The sequence below is a fragment of the Quercus robur genome, chromosome 4, assembly GCF_932294415.1.
Source record: "Quercus robur chromosome 4, dhQueRobu3.1, whole genome shotgun sequence".
In the NCBI taxonomy this organism is placed as follows: domain Eukaryota; kingdom Viridiplantae; phylum Streptophyta; class Magnoliopsida; order Fagales; family Fagaceae; genus Quercus; species Quercus robur.
Window position 1 is genome coordinate 75,069,688 of NC_065537.1, and position 17,841 is coordinate 75,087,528.

The following is a 17,841-nucleotide window of genomic DNA, read 5'->3' on the forward strand; positions in this document are numbered from 1 at the left end:
CTCTTGAATGTGCCAAAACAGAAACAAAGTTAAGATAGTTGAACCAGGTGAAATGGATCGAACAATCTTAACTGAAGCAGGAATTATCTTTTTTTTTTTTTTATAAAAAAGTATTATAATAATAATAAAAATGTGCCGTTCTCCTAATTTTAGAGTCTCAACACAACCACTGCCCAGTATAACCATAACATGGAGTCCCACTCAGTTTGGTTTGCATAAGACTTACTATCAAACAATAACAATGACTTACATATATGAAATGTAATCAAATCACACCAGCAAATCTACCATGGGTCCTCGGATAAAAAAAAATTACAAAACTCTGACATCCTACAAGAATTTGTATGTATGCATGTATGATCTTTTACACTTTAATACAGGTGCCACGGCAGCCACTGTTGGGCAGTTCAGGTAGAGTTGAATAATGGTATGACAATTTCGGAAATGAAAAAAACTAGATCTGCATTTGTTTCATTTTCTTCTTTTTTTAAATGATACTGCAGAAATTTGCGAAAACATTTGAGGAAGTAGATTGTTGATTGTGAAGTTCTCTTTTTCAAGTACACTAAGCAGCACTTCAAACCATCCACAGTTTAGCAATTTCCTGCAGCCAAAGCATTGGTGGGCAAAATAGGTTGTGGATGATTCGTAGCCGTGGTAAGATGGATAATGTCATCAAGTCCAGCAAAGCATCGTTAGCTCTCTAGACTGAACTCATTATCATCCTCAGGATTCTCAGGCGAGGCTGTCTCTGGAAAGACTTCTTCAAGGGGATACATCTTCTGAAATAGCTGCCAAAGTACCAGAACCACCACCAAATTCTAGTCAGTACGTCAACATATGAAAATAAGCATAATGCCTCAATAGATTAAACTTATGGCAAGACAACTAAGAGAAAGAGAGAGAGAGAGAGAGAGAGAGAGAGAGAGAGACCATTAACAAATATAAAATCAATGAAAGATAGTCATCCGATTATACAATTATTTTGTTTCATATATCCTTCCGAACTTTCATTGCATGGGGGATGTCCCAAAACAGACTAGTTCATGCTACGAAGTAAGATGTAGTAATGTTGAGAAGTACCACAACTCATACATGGTAAAAAGAAACATGGAACTTTATGAAGGTCAAATTAAAGATAAAATACCTTCAAAGTTGCAAGCAAAATATTATTGTAATTAAGATTTCCATCTGGCATGGGAGTGGAGCTGATAGATTCAAAGTGGTCTTGGAATCAACATAAAATGCTTATCAGATTGCAACACATGTCAACCATAATGCTACACATACACAAATCACATTTACTGGTTTCAGCAATAAGGTCTACATGCATGAGCTCTGAAGTCTTATCCATTAGGGCTTTTAAGTCCTATCCATTAGGTTACCTCTCCAGTCTCCTCGTGTTTAATTTTCATTATTATTCATTACAAAAGCACTCAGAGAGTCTTGCATCCACAACCTCATCCTCCATCTCATACATGTGCAAGGAGGAAGTGCTATTTGAGCTAGAGCACATTGGCTATCCTATCTGCATCTTTACCTTATTCATTTTGATCCTCATGTTATTATTATTATTTCTATAAGTAACTGAAATATATTAATGAAGAGAAAAAGACAGTGCTCCCATTATATATCTATTTTTGATCCTCACGTAATTAGGAAAAGAAAAAGTGATCTCTTTATCTATCAGTGATAATCCCCCAGGCCTAATGCAGGCATGTATGTAAATTACAGCATCAATCCCACAAGGGTCCTCAAAAAGAGAGGTTCAACCTGATTAGGGTTAGGGGTTTTTCTACTTCTTTTGGGAGAGGGAAGGGGTGGACAAATCAAATGCACATACTCTGTACAACTATAACATCATAATCTATAAAACAGAGTCTAAAAGTATAAAACTTCTGCTGAGAAGCACACCATGGTAAGCTACTGAATATACAACGCCTTCCAAAGTACGGTGGGCTTTTCTTCTGCTGAATTTTCACTGTGAACTGTTGTACTACTTTCAGGATGTGCACACTCAGGTAGTGTGAGAAGAGAATCCATGGCAGCATTTAGTAACTTTTGACCTTGGTTGGCATCATGACACAATGTGGAAAAGTATATTACAAACCTAAAATAAGAGAAGGGAACAATGTCACCACACATTTCACTAAGGGAATCCATATATTAATGCTAGTCACATGAGCATGGAGAAAAAGGAGTCAATAACCATAATCAATTATTCAGCCACATTATAGTACACATCTCTCCACAATTAGCACCATGTATCCCACATCATAACCAAAGGCCAAATGCAACACTACTTAAATCATAACAGTGTAAAAAAAAGGCATTCTTCTAATTAAATATTTGTGTCACTCAATCACATTCTGAGAAAGAAGAATATGGCTTCTCCTTTCATATCATTTTTTCTTTTATTGGGGAAGCCGGGGGGTTGGGGGGGAAGCAGGAAGCAGGATGTTGGACATCACAACTAATTCAAACAACAGGACCATGATATATTCTTATAAACATTCTCTTATTAGGAGCAACCTTCATTCAATGCTCACTTGCAAAATCAGGATCGCACTAGGGTAAATTAAACCAAATCTCCCTAGGGGTTTGTATAAAGGCAATAAATAAATCCATGCTCTCTCACTCTGTGACTTCTCTAATGGAATATAAAATTTAAAAAAAATACTTTTACTCAAATTATTATTTTTTTTTCTTAATTTGAGTAGGAATCTTTAAAAAAATGAAATATTCCGTTAGAGAAGTTAGAGTGTAGAGGGGATTGACTTAATTGTTGCCTTTATGAAAACCTCAAGAAAGGAATATCATTTCATTCTTTTTTTTTTGTGGCAACATTGCACCCTTGACTTAAACAACTGAGGACAAAATTTTGTGGATCCAACACAAATTATACATGCTTCCTACTGCAACAGACCTATATTGTTATATTGGGCACAGACATAATGCTTCCTGATTGAAAATGCACAACCTCCCAAAGATTCCATCATTATGATATACTCATTGGTAAAACATTAAAAACAGAAGACAGATTAGCAATTATCTTCAAAAACTCATAACTTACATACCCAAAGGACAAACAGCTAAATCGCTATAAAATTAGTTGTAGCCTTAAAATATAACCTTACTCAATTTCCCCATCCATTGTCCACCATACCTCCATTGCCTTGAGTGAAGCTGCGCCCCCAAGGATTGTTATCATCATTCAAAATTTTTAAATCGTTTTATTATCTTCCCACTGTTTCCATCCTTGTGCATTAATATTCAGAGTTCCACAATTCTGCATATTGTTACATTCCCATCCTTGTGCTTCATTTTTCAGAGCTCCACTACCCTGCATATTGTTACATTCCCAAGGATTGTTTTCTTGGTTCATATAATGCCCCTCTCAAGGAACAGACATTGAATTTTTTATCCTATTGTTTTTATACCCCAAATTTGAATTCTCTTCTCCCTCATCAGAAGAAAAGTACACTTCATCCAACTCCTTAATCAGTCATGATCAATTTTAGTATTCCAATCTATTTCATCAGTATAAATATCTGGATCAGGCGGAGAGATTTCACAGGGGAGGTTATTCATCTTTGCCCAAAAACGTTTCTCTGCATTTTGAAGTGCTTCTTCGCCAGCAGAATCATCCCAACTGAGAATATTTTTATGGCAGAACATAATATTCTTGGTATCTACTATCTTCCCCCATGGTCTTGTTCCAACCAAACTGCAGAATTTCTTTTCCCATAAAGGCACGCCATCTTTCCATTCTATAGGGGGAAAAAAACAATTTATGAGCTCACTAAGATCCATTATTGTTTCTGATAAGAATCCACTAACTAAACAAAATGAGTTGAGCATATATATGAAAAAAGGAGAACAAGAAACCCCATGAACGAGAACAACTTTCTTCATCAGTAAATAAATTTATTTTAAGGAAAAGAAATGTAGCATTGAAATCGATGAACAATGTTCAACATATGCAGAATATCATGAGAATCACACAACCATCTAGAAGAAAGTTTCTCTCTATTCACTATCTTGACACCAAACATCCATCAAACCCTACTGAAGAATTCTCCATGATATTATCGAGAACCTTAACTTAGTGTTGAACTTTTTAAAGACCCTACATCAAAATTAGTATCAAAGCCCATTAAAGCTTCTGTCTTGCATCACCTATCTCATGCGATCAGCCCTTCTAGAAGGAGAAATACGAGAATATAATGAATCCATAAGAGATTCGAAATTTGTACACCCTTTAATCATTGAAATTATGGATGAACATGAGATTCCAAAAAGAAATCTTGTCCTCCCCTCTACAGAACCATGGAGAGGACACTGAAGCTTCCTTATCCCCCAAGATTCCCAACTTTGTACTAATTCAAAGTGGATAACTTGTCCTAGCCCGCTCTAACTCCTTTCCAAAGACTACACCCATGTGGCTTATGCAAATCCAAAGTAGACCAACCAGCTCCCAATTCCCCACATTGAGCAGCAACTACACGTCTCCAAGAATAGCTACCCTCCCCATCAGACCCCCATAACCACTTACCTATTAGTGCTTGGTTAAATGTGGTTATCTTCCTTATAGCCAACCCTACCCAAATCCCAAAGCCTTTTGAGTTTAATTCTCATGGTTACAAGTCCTAAAATTCCTTCAATTCTATTAACTGCTTAACTCAGTAGGCACACCAGCATGCATAAAAAATATGATTAAGGTCAGTGTCTACTGTCCATTCTATTATCAAGGGTGCATCTGTTATAGCACAAAAATTATTGCTTTTGTTGATGAATACTTAGCAACAGACAAAAGAGGACACAAATTGGAAGTGATTTATGGTTTTCAACCAGCTAGTTAAACCTATTTTAAGGACAAAATTGCGTGACCCAAAACTAGAAGATCCATGGAATTTATTCCATCTGAAAATCAAGGATTAATTACAATTAGCAGCAAGTAGGGGTGGCAAATGGGCAGGTTGGGTCATAAATGGGTTGGGTCATAGATGGATTGGTTGTATAATTACCCATTTATCCATTTATGACCCGTTTATATATAAATTAATTATCCATTACCAACCCAACCCATTTAATTAGTAACCCACCCATTTAACCCAATATGACCCAAATACCTCTAAAACTACTTGAATACCCTCTTGACCTCCAAAATACCTATAAATACCTAAAATGATGCAAATACTCCTAATCTTCCAAAATTACCAATATACCCTTGGACATCTAAAATTATCCCAAAATACCCATGAAACCTCTAAAATGACCAAAATACCCCTGATATCTCTAAAGTACTAAAATGACCAAAATACCCCCTGAAACCCAAAAAATGACCAAAATACCCCAAAAACTCAAAAAATGACCAAAATACCCCCGAAACCTAAAAATTACCAAAATACCCCCCCAAAACCTAAAAAATGACCAAAATACCTCCAAAACCTAAAAATGACCAAAATACCCCAAAACCCAAAAAATGACCAAAATACCCTCAAAACCCAACAAAATGACCAAAATACCATCAAAACCTAAAAATGACCAAAATACCTCCAAAACCCAAAAAATGACCAAAGTACCCCTAAAACCCAAAAAATGACCAAAATACCCCCAAAACCTAAAAATTACCAAAATACCCCTGAAACCCAAAAAATTACCAAAATACCCCCGAAACCTAAAAATGACCAAAATACCCCCGAAACCTAAAAATGACCAAAATACTTCCAAAACCCAAAAAATGGTCAAAATACCCCCGAAACCCAAAAACTGACCAAAATACCCCCAAAACCTAAAAATTACCAAAATACCCCCGAAACCCAAAACTGACCAAAATACCTCCAAAACCTAAAAATTACCAAAATACCCTCGAAACCCAAAAAATTACCAAGATACCCCCAAAACCTAAAAATGACCAAAATACCCCCAAAACCTCAAAAAATACCAAATACCCTTGAAACCTGAAAAATGACCGAAATACCCTCGAAACCTAAAAATGACCAAAATACCACCGAAACTTTAAAAATTACCGAAATACCCCAAAACCTAAAAATTACCAAAATACTTCTAAACCCTAGAAATTTACCGAAATAACCCTAAAACTAAAAGATGACAGAAATACCCTCGTAACCTTAAAAATGGCTAAAATACCCTTAGAATCTAAAAGATGGTCAAAATAACCCCGAAACCTAAAAAATTACTGAAATTCCCTCGAAACCTATAAAATGAATGAAAGACTCTTAGAACCTTTAATTTGTCAAAAATATCCTTGAAACATCCAAAATACCCTGAAACCTCTATTTCGGTAATTTTAGATGTTTCAGGTGTATTTTGGTCATCTTACATGTTTAGGGGCATTTTGGTCATAATTTGGGTTTCAGGGGTGTTTATCAATCATTTTTTTAGGTTTTGGGGTTATTTTGGTCATTTTTTTAGGTTTTTGGGGGTATTTCGATCATTTTTTAGGTTTTTGGGTATTTTGGTAATTTTTTTAGGTTTCTGGGGTATTTCAGTTATTTTTTAGGATTTAGAGGTATTTCAGTCATTTTTTAGGTTTATGGAGTATTTTGGTAATTTTTTAGGTTTAGGGAGTATTTTGGTAATTTTTTAGATTTAGGGTGTATTTTGGTAATTGTTAGGTTTTGGGGGTATTTTGGTCATTTTTTTAGGTTTTTGGGGTATTTTGGTCATTGTAATAGGTTTTGGGGTTATTTTATTCATTTTTTAGGTCTTGAGGTATTTTAATCATTTTATAGGTTTCAAAGGTATTTTGGTCATTTTTTAGGTTTCGGGGGTATTTTTGGTAATTTTAAGGTTTCAAAGGTATTTCGGCCATTTTTAAGGTTTAGGGGGTATTTCGGTCATTTTTTAGGTTTAGGAAGCATTTTGGTCATTTTTTGGGTTTTTAGGGTATTTTGATAATTTTTGGGTTTTAGGGATATTTTGGACATTTTAGAGGTTTTGGGGGGGGGGGGGGGTATTTTGCTCATTTTAGAGGTTTTGGAGGTATTTTTCTCATTTTGTGGGTTTTGGGGGTATTTTGGTCATTTTTTGGGTTTTGAGGGTATTTTGGTCAGTTTTTGGGTTTTGGGGATATTTTGGACATTTGAGAGGTTTTGGGGGGTATTTTGCTCATTTTAGAGATTTTGGAGATATTTTGGTCATTTTGTGGGTTTTGGGGGTATTTTAGTTATTTTTTGGGTTTTGGGGGAATTTTGGTCATTTTTTGGGTTTCGAGGGTATTTTTGTCATTTTTTGGGTTTTGGAGGTATTTTGGTCATTTTTAGGTTTTAAGGGTATTTTAGTCATTTTTTGGGTTTCAGAGGTATTTTGGGCATTTTTTGGGTTTTGGGAGTATTTTGGTCATTTTTTTTTGGGTTTCAGGAGTATTTTGATTGTTTTTTGGGTTTTGGAGGTATTTTGATCATTTTTAGGTTTCGGGGGTATTTTGGTTAGTTTTTGGGTTTTGGTGGTATTTTAGTAATTTTTAGGTTTTAGGGGTATTTTGGTCATTTTTTGGGTTTCAGAGGTATTTTGGTCATTTTTTGGATTTTGGGGGTATTTTGGTAATTTTTAGGTTTCGGGGGAGGGTTTGGTCATTTGCTGGGTTTTGGGGGTATTTTGGTCATTTTTTGGGTTTCAAGGATATTTTGGTCATTTTTTTTGGTTTTGGTGGTATTTTGGTAATTTTTAGGTTTTGGGGGTATTTTGGTCATTTTTTGGGTTTTAGGGGTATTTTGGTCATTTTTTGGATTTTGGTAGTATTTTGGTCATTTTTTAAGTTTTAGGGGTATTTTATTCATTTTCTAGAAATTTAGATTTTATGTTGTTTATTTAAATTTTAGATGGGTTTAGTGGGTATTAGTAAGATTATCCATTTAGACCCAGCTAATTAAATAACCAAATGGATCTTTACCCATTTAACCCAAATATTCAAATGGGTTGGGTTAAGACTTATCCAAATAAGATGGGTAATGGGTGGGTTCATGGATATGGATAAAAATTGCCACCCCTAGCAGCAAGTAATACGTGGACAATATCCTAATCTTAGTAAGTAATGTACAAGGTGACAACATGACTAAATTACTATACAATGATAAGGTAAGTCCAACCTCCAACGGTCCTCCCAACAAGACCAGAATATAACTTTAATTAGTCAGAAATCTTATCAGCAGTTGAAGAAAATGAAAGTCCATAAATACACAAATGCTCCAAGGAATCTATATATAAATGGAAATGTGTATTAAAGCATATAATTTTCAGTGGCATTAAATTAAATCAGCAAAAGATATAATTTTGAGATGAGAATAAACTTTCTGGCTACATTCTTCTAAAGATTACTGAATGCAAATGCCATAATTGTTAATATAGGTAATGTCCAATTCACAATAAACATTCTACAATTTTGATATAGATTTGGCTGTGTAAAACTACGCTATGTATCTATTCAAAATAATAGAAGACAATTCCTATTCCTTTCTTTTTCATTTATCACTTTCTTTAATTCCTTCTCTCATAGCTAAACATTCCAAAGACATAAAATTTATTAAAATTCAATTTCTTAACTATTTCAGCATTTTCTTAGCAACCAAACAGAACAACAATAACAAACAAACTCAAGAAACTAGTTTTTTTAAAAAAAAAAAAAAAAAAAAAAAAAAAAAAAAAAAAAACCTACTGTAACTAAGATTTCAGATCAAAACCCATCAAGAAAAATACTAAAAAAACTAAAACCCAGTTCACAAAAAGGACCAAAATCTTGAAAAAGAAAGAAAAAAAGAGTAACCTGGAGGAGGTACAGTGTCGTAAACAGGCGACCTTGGAGCTCGTCGTTGACGGAAAATTCTTCGATTTTTCCAATTACCCATTACACCCAAATGCACAAAACCCAACAGAGAAAACAAAGAAGACCCTTATCCTTAAGCCCCTCTTCTTCTCATTTTTATAGAAGCGAAAGAGAGAGAACTGAGAAAACAAAAGACAGATATACTTCGAGAACAAGGTTTTTGAAGTACAAGCAAAGAAGCAAAGGACGAATGGCCTTGGCTATGAAGTTTTAGAGATTAATGGCCTTAGCTAAGAAGATTTACCAGAGAGAGAGAGATTGACATTGACAATGAGGTTTGTGGTTTCTGAAGGGACTGTTTGACCTTGGTAAATTTGTAACCTTTTTTTTTTTGTGGGTGGCTGTAAAATTTGTGTTTATTCTGTTTTAGATTTACCAGAGAGGGAGAGATCGACATTGACAATGACAATGGGGTTTCTGGTTTCTGAAGGGACTGTCTCAGTCTGATCTTGGTAAATTTGTAACTTTCTTTTTTTTTTTTGTGGGTGGCTGTAAAATTTGTGTTTATTCTGTTTTTTATAGCCATGAACCGTGATGTTGTGCTGGTCTGATTTATGAGTTGGTCCAGTAGCACAAATTTTTCGACAACTTTTTTTTTTTTTTTTTTTTTTGAGAAATAATTACAATATCCTATTAATCTCACAACTTGATCACTTTTTTTTAGACCTCCAAACACTTTATGTATGGTACTATGGGAGGTGTCAATTCAACTATAAACACTTTGTGCAAAGTAATTTTTCAACAACTTTGTTACAAGACATGTCTTGAACGGTGGAAATAAAATAGTGAGAGTAGTCATGTAGCAAAATTGTGGAAAAGTTTGTAGTATTAGTGCGCATTTGGATATAGCTTATTTTGCTGAAAATTGAAAACAATAAAAAAAAAAATATTTCAGTTACTGTTTATTAATAAAATTACTTTGCATTTGCCTGTTTCAACTGTTCATATATCATGAACAGTGTAAGAGGTGCTGGACTTAAAAATAAAAAAGCCAAAAACGCAACTTGCATGAAACACATACGCAATTCCACTTACCCAAACAGAGTTTTAAACTTTACTCTTCATTTATTGTAAGAGTAAGGTCTAGTCTAAATTTACACCACTATAAATTATTTTACAACATTTTTATAAATTGTTATTATAACTAATTTTTTACTGGTTTTCAATTTTCATCTAGACTTACTAATAATATCACTTTTTTATTTATTAACAAATACTCACTACATCAGTAATTTGTACATCATTTACTTATTTTCCAATAATCCATCACTAGATCAGCGGTTTATAACAATTTTTGTAAAAAAAATCTATATCTCTACCATTTTCCTAATTTTTATATTATCTATTAATAATCTACCAAATCAATTGTCTTTTTTTCTTTTCTTTTTTTCGATTTACTTTCTCTTATTTTAAAGAGCTACCATGCAATATTTTTTTCATGTACTTTCTCCTTAAAAAAATATTAACACGATAGATTGGGATTAAAATGACAACGAGTGAGGAACTAAAATTATTAATTTTAACAAAAAAAAAAAAAAAATATATATATATATATATATATATAAACATAAAATAATTGTTTCTTAATACATTTTTAATGGATCATTTATTAAAATAAAATTTGACATTTTTTTAAATCTTAAAAATAATCTATGATTGATTTTATATACTAATTATGGCATTCCAAATTTTTTGAAGGAAATTTTAGAAACATTCCAACTAAATTAAAACATGAAATCACACACAAAATCCAAATTAAATCAAAGAATATAATTGAATAGCTTCCAATCCGATGGACAAAATGCGTTTTACCTCTAATGATACATGAATATTATTTGATTGCATGAGAATCTATCATTTTTAAAAAATATTTAATTATTATTTTTCTTGGTGACTATTTTAAGACTACTTGCTAGAAAACCTAATATACTCATCTATAAAAATTAGAATTGTATGTGCCTAAACAGAAACATGAATTCAGATGGCTGAACTAGGTGAAAATGAACCGAAGCAAGAATTGTCTATTAAAAGTGGCCAGTTACTCTTGAATGTGCCAAAACAGAAACAAAATTAAGATAGTTGAACCAGGTGAAATGGATCGAACAATCTTAACTGAAGCAGGAATTATCTTTTTTTTTTTTTAAAAAAAAGTATTATAATAATAATAAAAATGTGCCGTTCTCCTAATTTTAGAGTCTCAACACAACCACTGCCCAGTATAACCATAACATGGAGTCCCACTCAGTTTGGTTTGCATAAGACTTACTATCAAACAATAACAATGACTTACATATATGAAATGTAATCAAATCACACCAGCAAATCTATCATGGGTCCTCGGATAGAAAAAAAATTACAAAACTCTGACATCCTACAAGAATTTGTATGTATGCATGTATGATCTTTTACACTTTAATACAGGTGCCACGGAAGCCACTGTTGGGCAGTTCAGGTAGAGTTGAATAATGGTATAACAATTTCGGAAATGAAAAATACTAGATCTGCATTTGTTTCTTTTTCTTCTTTTTTTAAATGATACTACAGAAATTTGCGAAAACATTTGAGGAAGTAGATTGTTGATTGTGAAGTTCTCTTTTTCAAGTACAATAAGCAACACTTCAAACCATCCACAGTTTAGCAATTTCCTGCAGCCAAAGCATTGGTGGGCAAAATAGGTTGCGGATGATTCGTAGCCGTGGTAAGATGGATAATGTAATCAAGTCCAGCAAAGCATCGTTAGCTCTCTAGACTGAACTCATTATCATCCTCAGGATTCTCAGGCGAGGCTGTCTCTGGAAAGACTTCTTCAAGGGGATACATCTTCTGAAATAGCTGCCAAAGTACCAGAACCACCACCAAATTCTAGTCAGTAAGTCAACATATGAAAATAAGCATAATTCCTCAATAGATTAAACTTATGGCAAGACAAGTAAGAGAAAAAGAGAGAGAGAGAGACCATTAACAAAAATAAAATCAATGAAAGATAGTCATCCAATTATACAATTATTTTGTTTCAAATATCCTCCCGAACTTTCATTGCATGGGGGATGTCCCAAAACAGACTAGTTTATGCTATGAAGTAAGATGTAGTAATGTTGAGAAGTACCACAACTCATACATGGTAAAAAGCCACATGGAACTTTATGAAGGTCAAATTAAAGATAAAATACCTTCAAAGTTGCATGCAAAATATTATTGTAATTAAGATTTCCATCTGGCATGGGAGTGGAGCTGATAGATTCAAAGTGGTCCTGGAATCAACATAAAATGCTTATCAGATTGCAACACATGTCAACCATAATGCTACACATACACAAATCACATTTACTGCAGGCTTCAGCAATAAGGTCTACATGCATGAGCTCTGAAGTCTTATCCATTAGGGCTTTTAAGTCCCATCCATTAGGTTACCTCTCCAGTCTCCTCATGTTTAATTTTCATTTTTATTTATTACAAAAAAGCACTCAGTGAGTCTTGCATCCACAACCTCATCCTCCATCTCATACATGTGCAAGGAGGAAGTGCTATTTGAGCTAGAGCACATTGGCTATCCTATCTGCATGTTTACCTTATTCATTTTGATCCTCATGTTATTATTATTATTTCTATAAGTAACTGAAATATTTCATGGAAGAGAAAAAGAAAGTGCTCCCATTATATATCTATTTTTGATCCTCATGTAATTAGGAAAAGAAAAAGTGATCTCTTTATCTATCAGTGATAATCCCCCAGGCCTAATGCAGGCATATATGTAAATTACAGCATCAATCCCACAAGGGTCCTCAAAAAGAGAGGTTCAACCTGATTAGGGTTAGGGGTGTTTCTACTCTTCTGGGAGACGGAAGGGGGGGACAAAACAAATGCACACTCTGTACAACTACAACATCATAATCTATAAAATAGAATCTAAAAGTATAAAACTTCGACTGAGAAGCACACCATGGTAAGCTCCTGAATATACATCGCCTTCCAAAGTACAGTGGGCTTTTCTTCTGCTGAATTTTCACTGTGAACTGTTGTACTACTTTCAGGATGTGCAGACTCAGGTAGTGTGAGAAGAGAATCCATGGCAGCATTTAGTAACTTTTGACCTTGGTTGGCATCATGACACAATGTGGAAAAGTATATTACAAACCTAAAAATAGAGAAGGGAACAATGTCAACACACATTTCACTAAGGGAATCCATATATTAATGCTAGAGTCACATGAGCATGGAGAAAAAGGAGTCAATAACCATAATCAATTATTCAGCCACATTATAGTACACATCTCTCCACAATTATCACCATGTATCCCACATCATAACCAAAGGCCAAATGCAACACTCCTTAAATCATAACAGTGTAAAAAATGGCATTCTTCTAATTACATATTTGTGTCACACAATCACATTCTGAGAAAAAAGAATAAGGCTTCTCCTTTTATATCATTTTTTCTTTTATTGGGGAAGCCGGGTGGTTGGGGGGGAGCAGGAAGCAGGATGTTGGACATCACAACTAATTCAAACAACAGGACCATGATATATTCTTATAAACATTCTCTTATTAGGAGCAACCTTCATTCAACGCTCACTTGCAAAATCAGGATCGCATCAAAATTTAATTTAGGGTAAATTAAACCAAATCTCCCTAGGGTTTGTATAAAGGCAATAAATAAATCCATGCTCTCTCACTCTGTGACTTCTCTAACAGACTATTAAATTTTAAAAAAATATATTTTTACTCAAATTAATTTTTTTCGTAATTTGAGTAGGAATCTTTAAAAAAATGAAATATTCCATTAGAGAAGTCAGAGCGTAGAGGGGATTGACTTAATTGTTGCCTTTATGAAAACCTCAAGAAAGGAATGTCATTTCATTCTTAATTTTTTTGTGTGTGGCAACATTGCACCCTTGACTTAAACAACTGAGGACAAAATTTTGTGGATCCAACACAAATTATACATGCTTCCTACTGCAACAGACCTATATTGTTATATTGGGCAGACATAATGCTTCCTGATTGAAATGCACAACCTCCCAAAGATTCCATCATTATGATATACTCATTGGTAAAACATTAAAAACAGAAGACAGATTAGCAATTATCTTCAAAAACTCATAACTTACATGCCCAAAGGACAAACAGCTAAATCGCTACCTATTTGGAGAGCTCGAATTGACGTAACCTGTTCAGGGAACAAAGCTAGAGGCAGGAAAAAAAGTCAGTCTCTCTCTCTCTCTCTCTTCCTTATTTCATTCAACAAAGAACAGTAATAGCACTAGAACTTGATCTTACATCTAGGAGGATATACCACCAGAAAATTTGATGTTTCAGGCCTTAAGGAACTCTTTGTAATGCATATTCCCCGAGCCACTTTCCTTTTAATACTTCCCAGACCTGGTGGAGATGAAGCTAATGGCAACTGAACTATGAAGGATGGATCCAGGATTAGCTGATGGCTGAATAAGTCTTGACCTGAAGATAATCTAACTCCTTTATAATGCCCAGTACACTGCAAAATTTTCAAGCAATAAGAAGATAAATTTAATACAGATAGCCATAGTAAGCTTTTATAATAAACACAATTTAAAAAAATAAAGAATAAAAAACACCTATGCACCTTGTCCATAAGTACGGCAACTACTGGCATTCGCAGAACCTGCATATTTGAAGTTTCAGATGCAGATAAGTATCGCAGCATGATAAAGCAAAAAAAGAAGGTTCTTTCACTCTCTCTGATGGACAAAAGTCGAATGTTAACAAGAACAAGAAGATGTAAGTTCAAAAATCAAATCTCTGCAACCAGGTAAATATCCTGACCCAAAATGTACTGCCAACATTATCTATATGGTAATTATCAATAAAAATCTTATTCAAAGTTAAAAAAAATAATAATAATAAAGTTTTCCTTTCTAACTATTCTTGGGTTTCATCCCTTCCTACGAAATCTGTTTCCAGGTTTTTCAATTATTAGCCACACAATTTCAATCCAAATCAAAGCAAATAATTGAATCACTCCCAATTCTTAAAGGCATCATGCAAATATGTCAAGTTCTCTCTTATAAAATGCATAATAGAAACAGTTAAGTACATTTGAAATAAGATTAGACAAGTATGAACATGCATATACCTATTTCCTCATAAACAAAATGCACAAGACATTAACAAGTATTCAGCAGGATGTAAAAATGGTAAGGAATTATCAAATAATGATGCTCTTAGAAAGCTAAACTGTGAATCCCTTAACTAGAACTTACATGAATGCAACCTTTGACAGCAGCACGACGGCAAAAAGCCTGTGGTAGTTCCCCGTGACCATAAACTGGATACAAAAAAGCCCCAAGTGCATTTGGAAACCTGAGAGGGACAAGAACCATAAAAGCACATACTTGTGGTACCTTGCTTCTTAAAATAAAAACCAACCAAACATTCTTGATTCAAGGATGCAAGCAAGAAACATAATGCTCTAGTGATACAGTCAAGACAGTAAAGCCCCAAAACCATCCATTATCCAGACAAAGATTACATTCACCTGATGAACCTATTCACGCCATTTCTCTTTAACAAAGTCTCAAGCAACACAGTTACCAGTAGCGGTATCATCAACATTACACCAGTAGTAGGTGGGTAGCAACAAGAAAACAGTACTACATAAAGTCGATACAAAACAAAGAAGAAATAAACTACCTGCCAACCGATGCGTTGTAGAGAGCTAAGCGATCTATACCATCTTTTGTCTTAAGTACATCTTCACAAACCTCCACGTTGTCCTGATCACAATCGGCCATTGCTATAGCATACAGAATAATCCTGGAAGAGGAAAAGATGTAGAAGTTCTCAGTACTGAACCAGAACCACACAAACTATTAAGCGTGGAAACAAATACCAAAAAGTTACAGGAAAAAAAATATATATAAATGTGACCATCCTAAAAGGAATCAGGTCCAAACACCACATTACAGCATTTAGAAGCTATCGCCCAACCAGGCTTCAGTCACACAGATTGGAAAAAACTACTATATCATATCAAGCACATTTGAGTTTTACATGGCGTAATTAACACTTAACGATACATTCAACAATTTGTTAGTTTTCTCATACTCAATTGCTTAAATAACAAATTCTTTGGTAAAAAGAGAAAGGCACGTAATTCTTTAATACCTTTGTAGTTTGAATAACACAATAGCCTCCACCAAGTTCAGTTTAAACTTTAAAGTCTTATTCAGTACAAATCAAGCACAAATGTAGAATCTCAAAACACAAAACTTTTGTATTCCTCAACTCTCAAGCACAAATGTAATTTTAAATTAAAATTAAAAAACGCGAAATGAAAACAACCCAAAACTTGCCTTTTCTTTATCTTTTACCTGAGCAACTGAATTGAATTGACATATTTGTGATCGTTTTCTAATCCGTTTTTTCTTACTCACTAGACAATACTTTAATCTTTCAAAACATATTAGATATGGTATTCATGTAACTTTCTAACATATGCATAATTTAGCAGAAATAATATATTCAACAAACAGTATGCACTTGAAATCACAACAAAAAAAAGCTCTCACTAGCAGTAGCAGATAATGTACGATTTTATCTTTGGAGGCAACCGCATTTTGTTCAAGAACTCGATGAAAGGACTCTCCAAATCCTGCTCTGAAATTCTTGAATTCCCGCTCTCATTCTCACCGCCGCCTTCACCGTCCAAGTGTTGCTGAACCAGCTTGAAGAACCTCATCAGCTGGTTCTTCTCCGTCAGCCCCAAGCTCTTATCCTTGAATATCGCGGCCCGAGAGTCCGGCACGCTAGTCAATTTCCCATTCTCGCTATACACGAAGCTCGCGTCAACGCCCTTGAACTCTATGTACTGGTTGGCTCCAGATTTCAGTATCAGATCCACGGATTTATCGGCGCAGAACAAAACCCTAGGTCCGCACAAGTCGACGTTGAATTTTCTGGAATGTTCTTCGCCGAGGACGTCGGGGGCAAAAGAGGAAATTTCGACGTGGGAGAAGAGGGGGCGGGCGGTGAGAGCCGCGAGGGTGAAATCGTGGCCGTCGGATGGGGCGGAGGGCGGAGAGGGAGGAGGGGCAGAATGGGAAATGAGGAAAGAGGAGAGGTCTTGGAGGGAGAGGGAGGTGTAGTTGGAGCCGTAGAATGGGTTGGGGTCGAGGTGGAGGACGGTTTTGCCGTTGGCGGAGGCGGCGGCGGCGATCACGGATTCTGGTAGGCCTGTGCCGAGGAGGATTAGATCGAAGTTGGTCGGCTCGATTGGAGGGTATGATGATGCATCTTCGGTCATGGCGGCAAGTGTGATGGACTCGCCCGCTGGAAAGCGCAATTTGAGCTCCTAGAAAATGTTTAGTGGGAACAAAACCAAAGTTAAAACCCAAAGAAAATAGACATAAAAGAAAGAAATTCAAGATTTTAATTTAAAATTTTTGAAATAATTGGAACTTATATTTACTTGAGTTAATTACCATAGAAATAAAGCTCAAAGTTTTCCAATAACCTGAAATCAAATTTTGAACTAGAAAATTTATAATTCAATCATCTCATCTAAGACATAAGCTTTGCTAGGTAATGCATAATATAATATGATATAAACATATACTTATATATTAATATTATTATTCATTTTTTTATACAAGATAAAAATTATAGAAATTCTACTATAACCTAAGTTAACATATATATGAAGTTCCTTCTTAGAGACTTGCTCGGCCTTGCTCCCACAAGCACTTATAATTATAGAGTGACCACTGCACCAAGAGTGCATGGTAATTAAAGACGTAAGTTTTGTTAAGTATAAGTTCTACATGGTTTAGAAATATCCAAGATATAACTTCCTTAGACTAGTTAGTTGTTACATGATGAATCATAAAATTAAATAGACTGCAAATTAAAACTAAGATGAAATGTCTCAGCATAAAAAAAATAAATAAATAAAAACTAAGATGAAATGTTTGAATCGACAGATAAACAAATAATAAGACCAAATTTATAAAGTAAT

The 17,841-nt window shown here is 34.5% G+C and overlaps 1 protein-coding gene across 4 annotated transcripts; it reads right to left on the reverse strand.

The window, feature by feature from the left end:
* Nucleotides 1-226: 226 nt before the first annotated feature.
* On the reverse strand, nt 227-17,200 carry LOC126723751 (rab escort protein 1-like). Of its 4 annotated transcripts, XR_007654450.1 has the most exons (10): nt 16,418-17,196; nt 15,519-15,641; nt 15,089-15,188; nt 14,452-14,490; nt 14,127-14,343; nt 13,958-14,033; nt 12,788-12,983; nt 12,019-12,099; nt 11,524-11,680; nt 227-634 (listed from the first exon to the last, which is right to left on the reverse strand). XR_007654450.1 is itself a non-coding variant. In XM_050427536.1 (9 exons), exons 1-9 carry the CDS (start codon nt 17,128-17,130, stop codon nt 696-698), a joined length of 1,641 nt encoding a protein of 546 aa, XP_050283493.1. In that variant the 5' UTR covers nt 17,131-17,197; the 3' UTR covers nt 227-695. The 4 variants fall into 4 exon arrangements, 2 of the variants coding, with proteins under 2 accessions (XP_050283493.1, XP_050283492.1); XR_007654451.1 differs by lacking the exons at nt 11,524-11,680; nt 12,019-12,099; nt 12,788-12,983 and adding exons at nt 1,148-1,227; nt 1,914-2,110 and having other exon boundaries at nt 227-791; nt 16,418-17,200; XM_050427536.1 differs by lacking the exon at nt 11,524-11,680 and having other exon boundaries at nt 227-791; nt 16,418-17,197.
* Nucleotides 17,201-17,841: the final 641 nt, after the last annotated feature.

What these genes read in the sequence shown, in the direction of transcription:
- LOC126723751 (XM_050427536.1), bottom strand. Translation starts at nt 17,130, where the DNA reads ATGACCGAAGATGCATCATCATACCCTCCAATCGAGCCGACCAACTTC. An exon ending in CTGTCAAAGGTTGCATTCAT is followed by an intron (nt 14,491 to 15,088) that starts GTAAGTTCTAGT and finishes TCAAATATGCAG; the next exon opens with GTTCTGCGAATGCCAGTAGT. An exon ending in GGTGGTATATCCTCCTAGAT is followed by an intron (nt 14,034 to 14,126) that starts GTAAGATCAAGT and finishes TCCTGCCTCTAG; the next exon opens with CTTTGTTCCCTGAACAGGTT.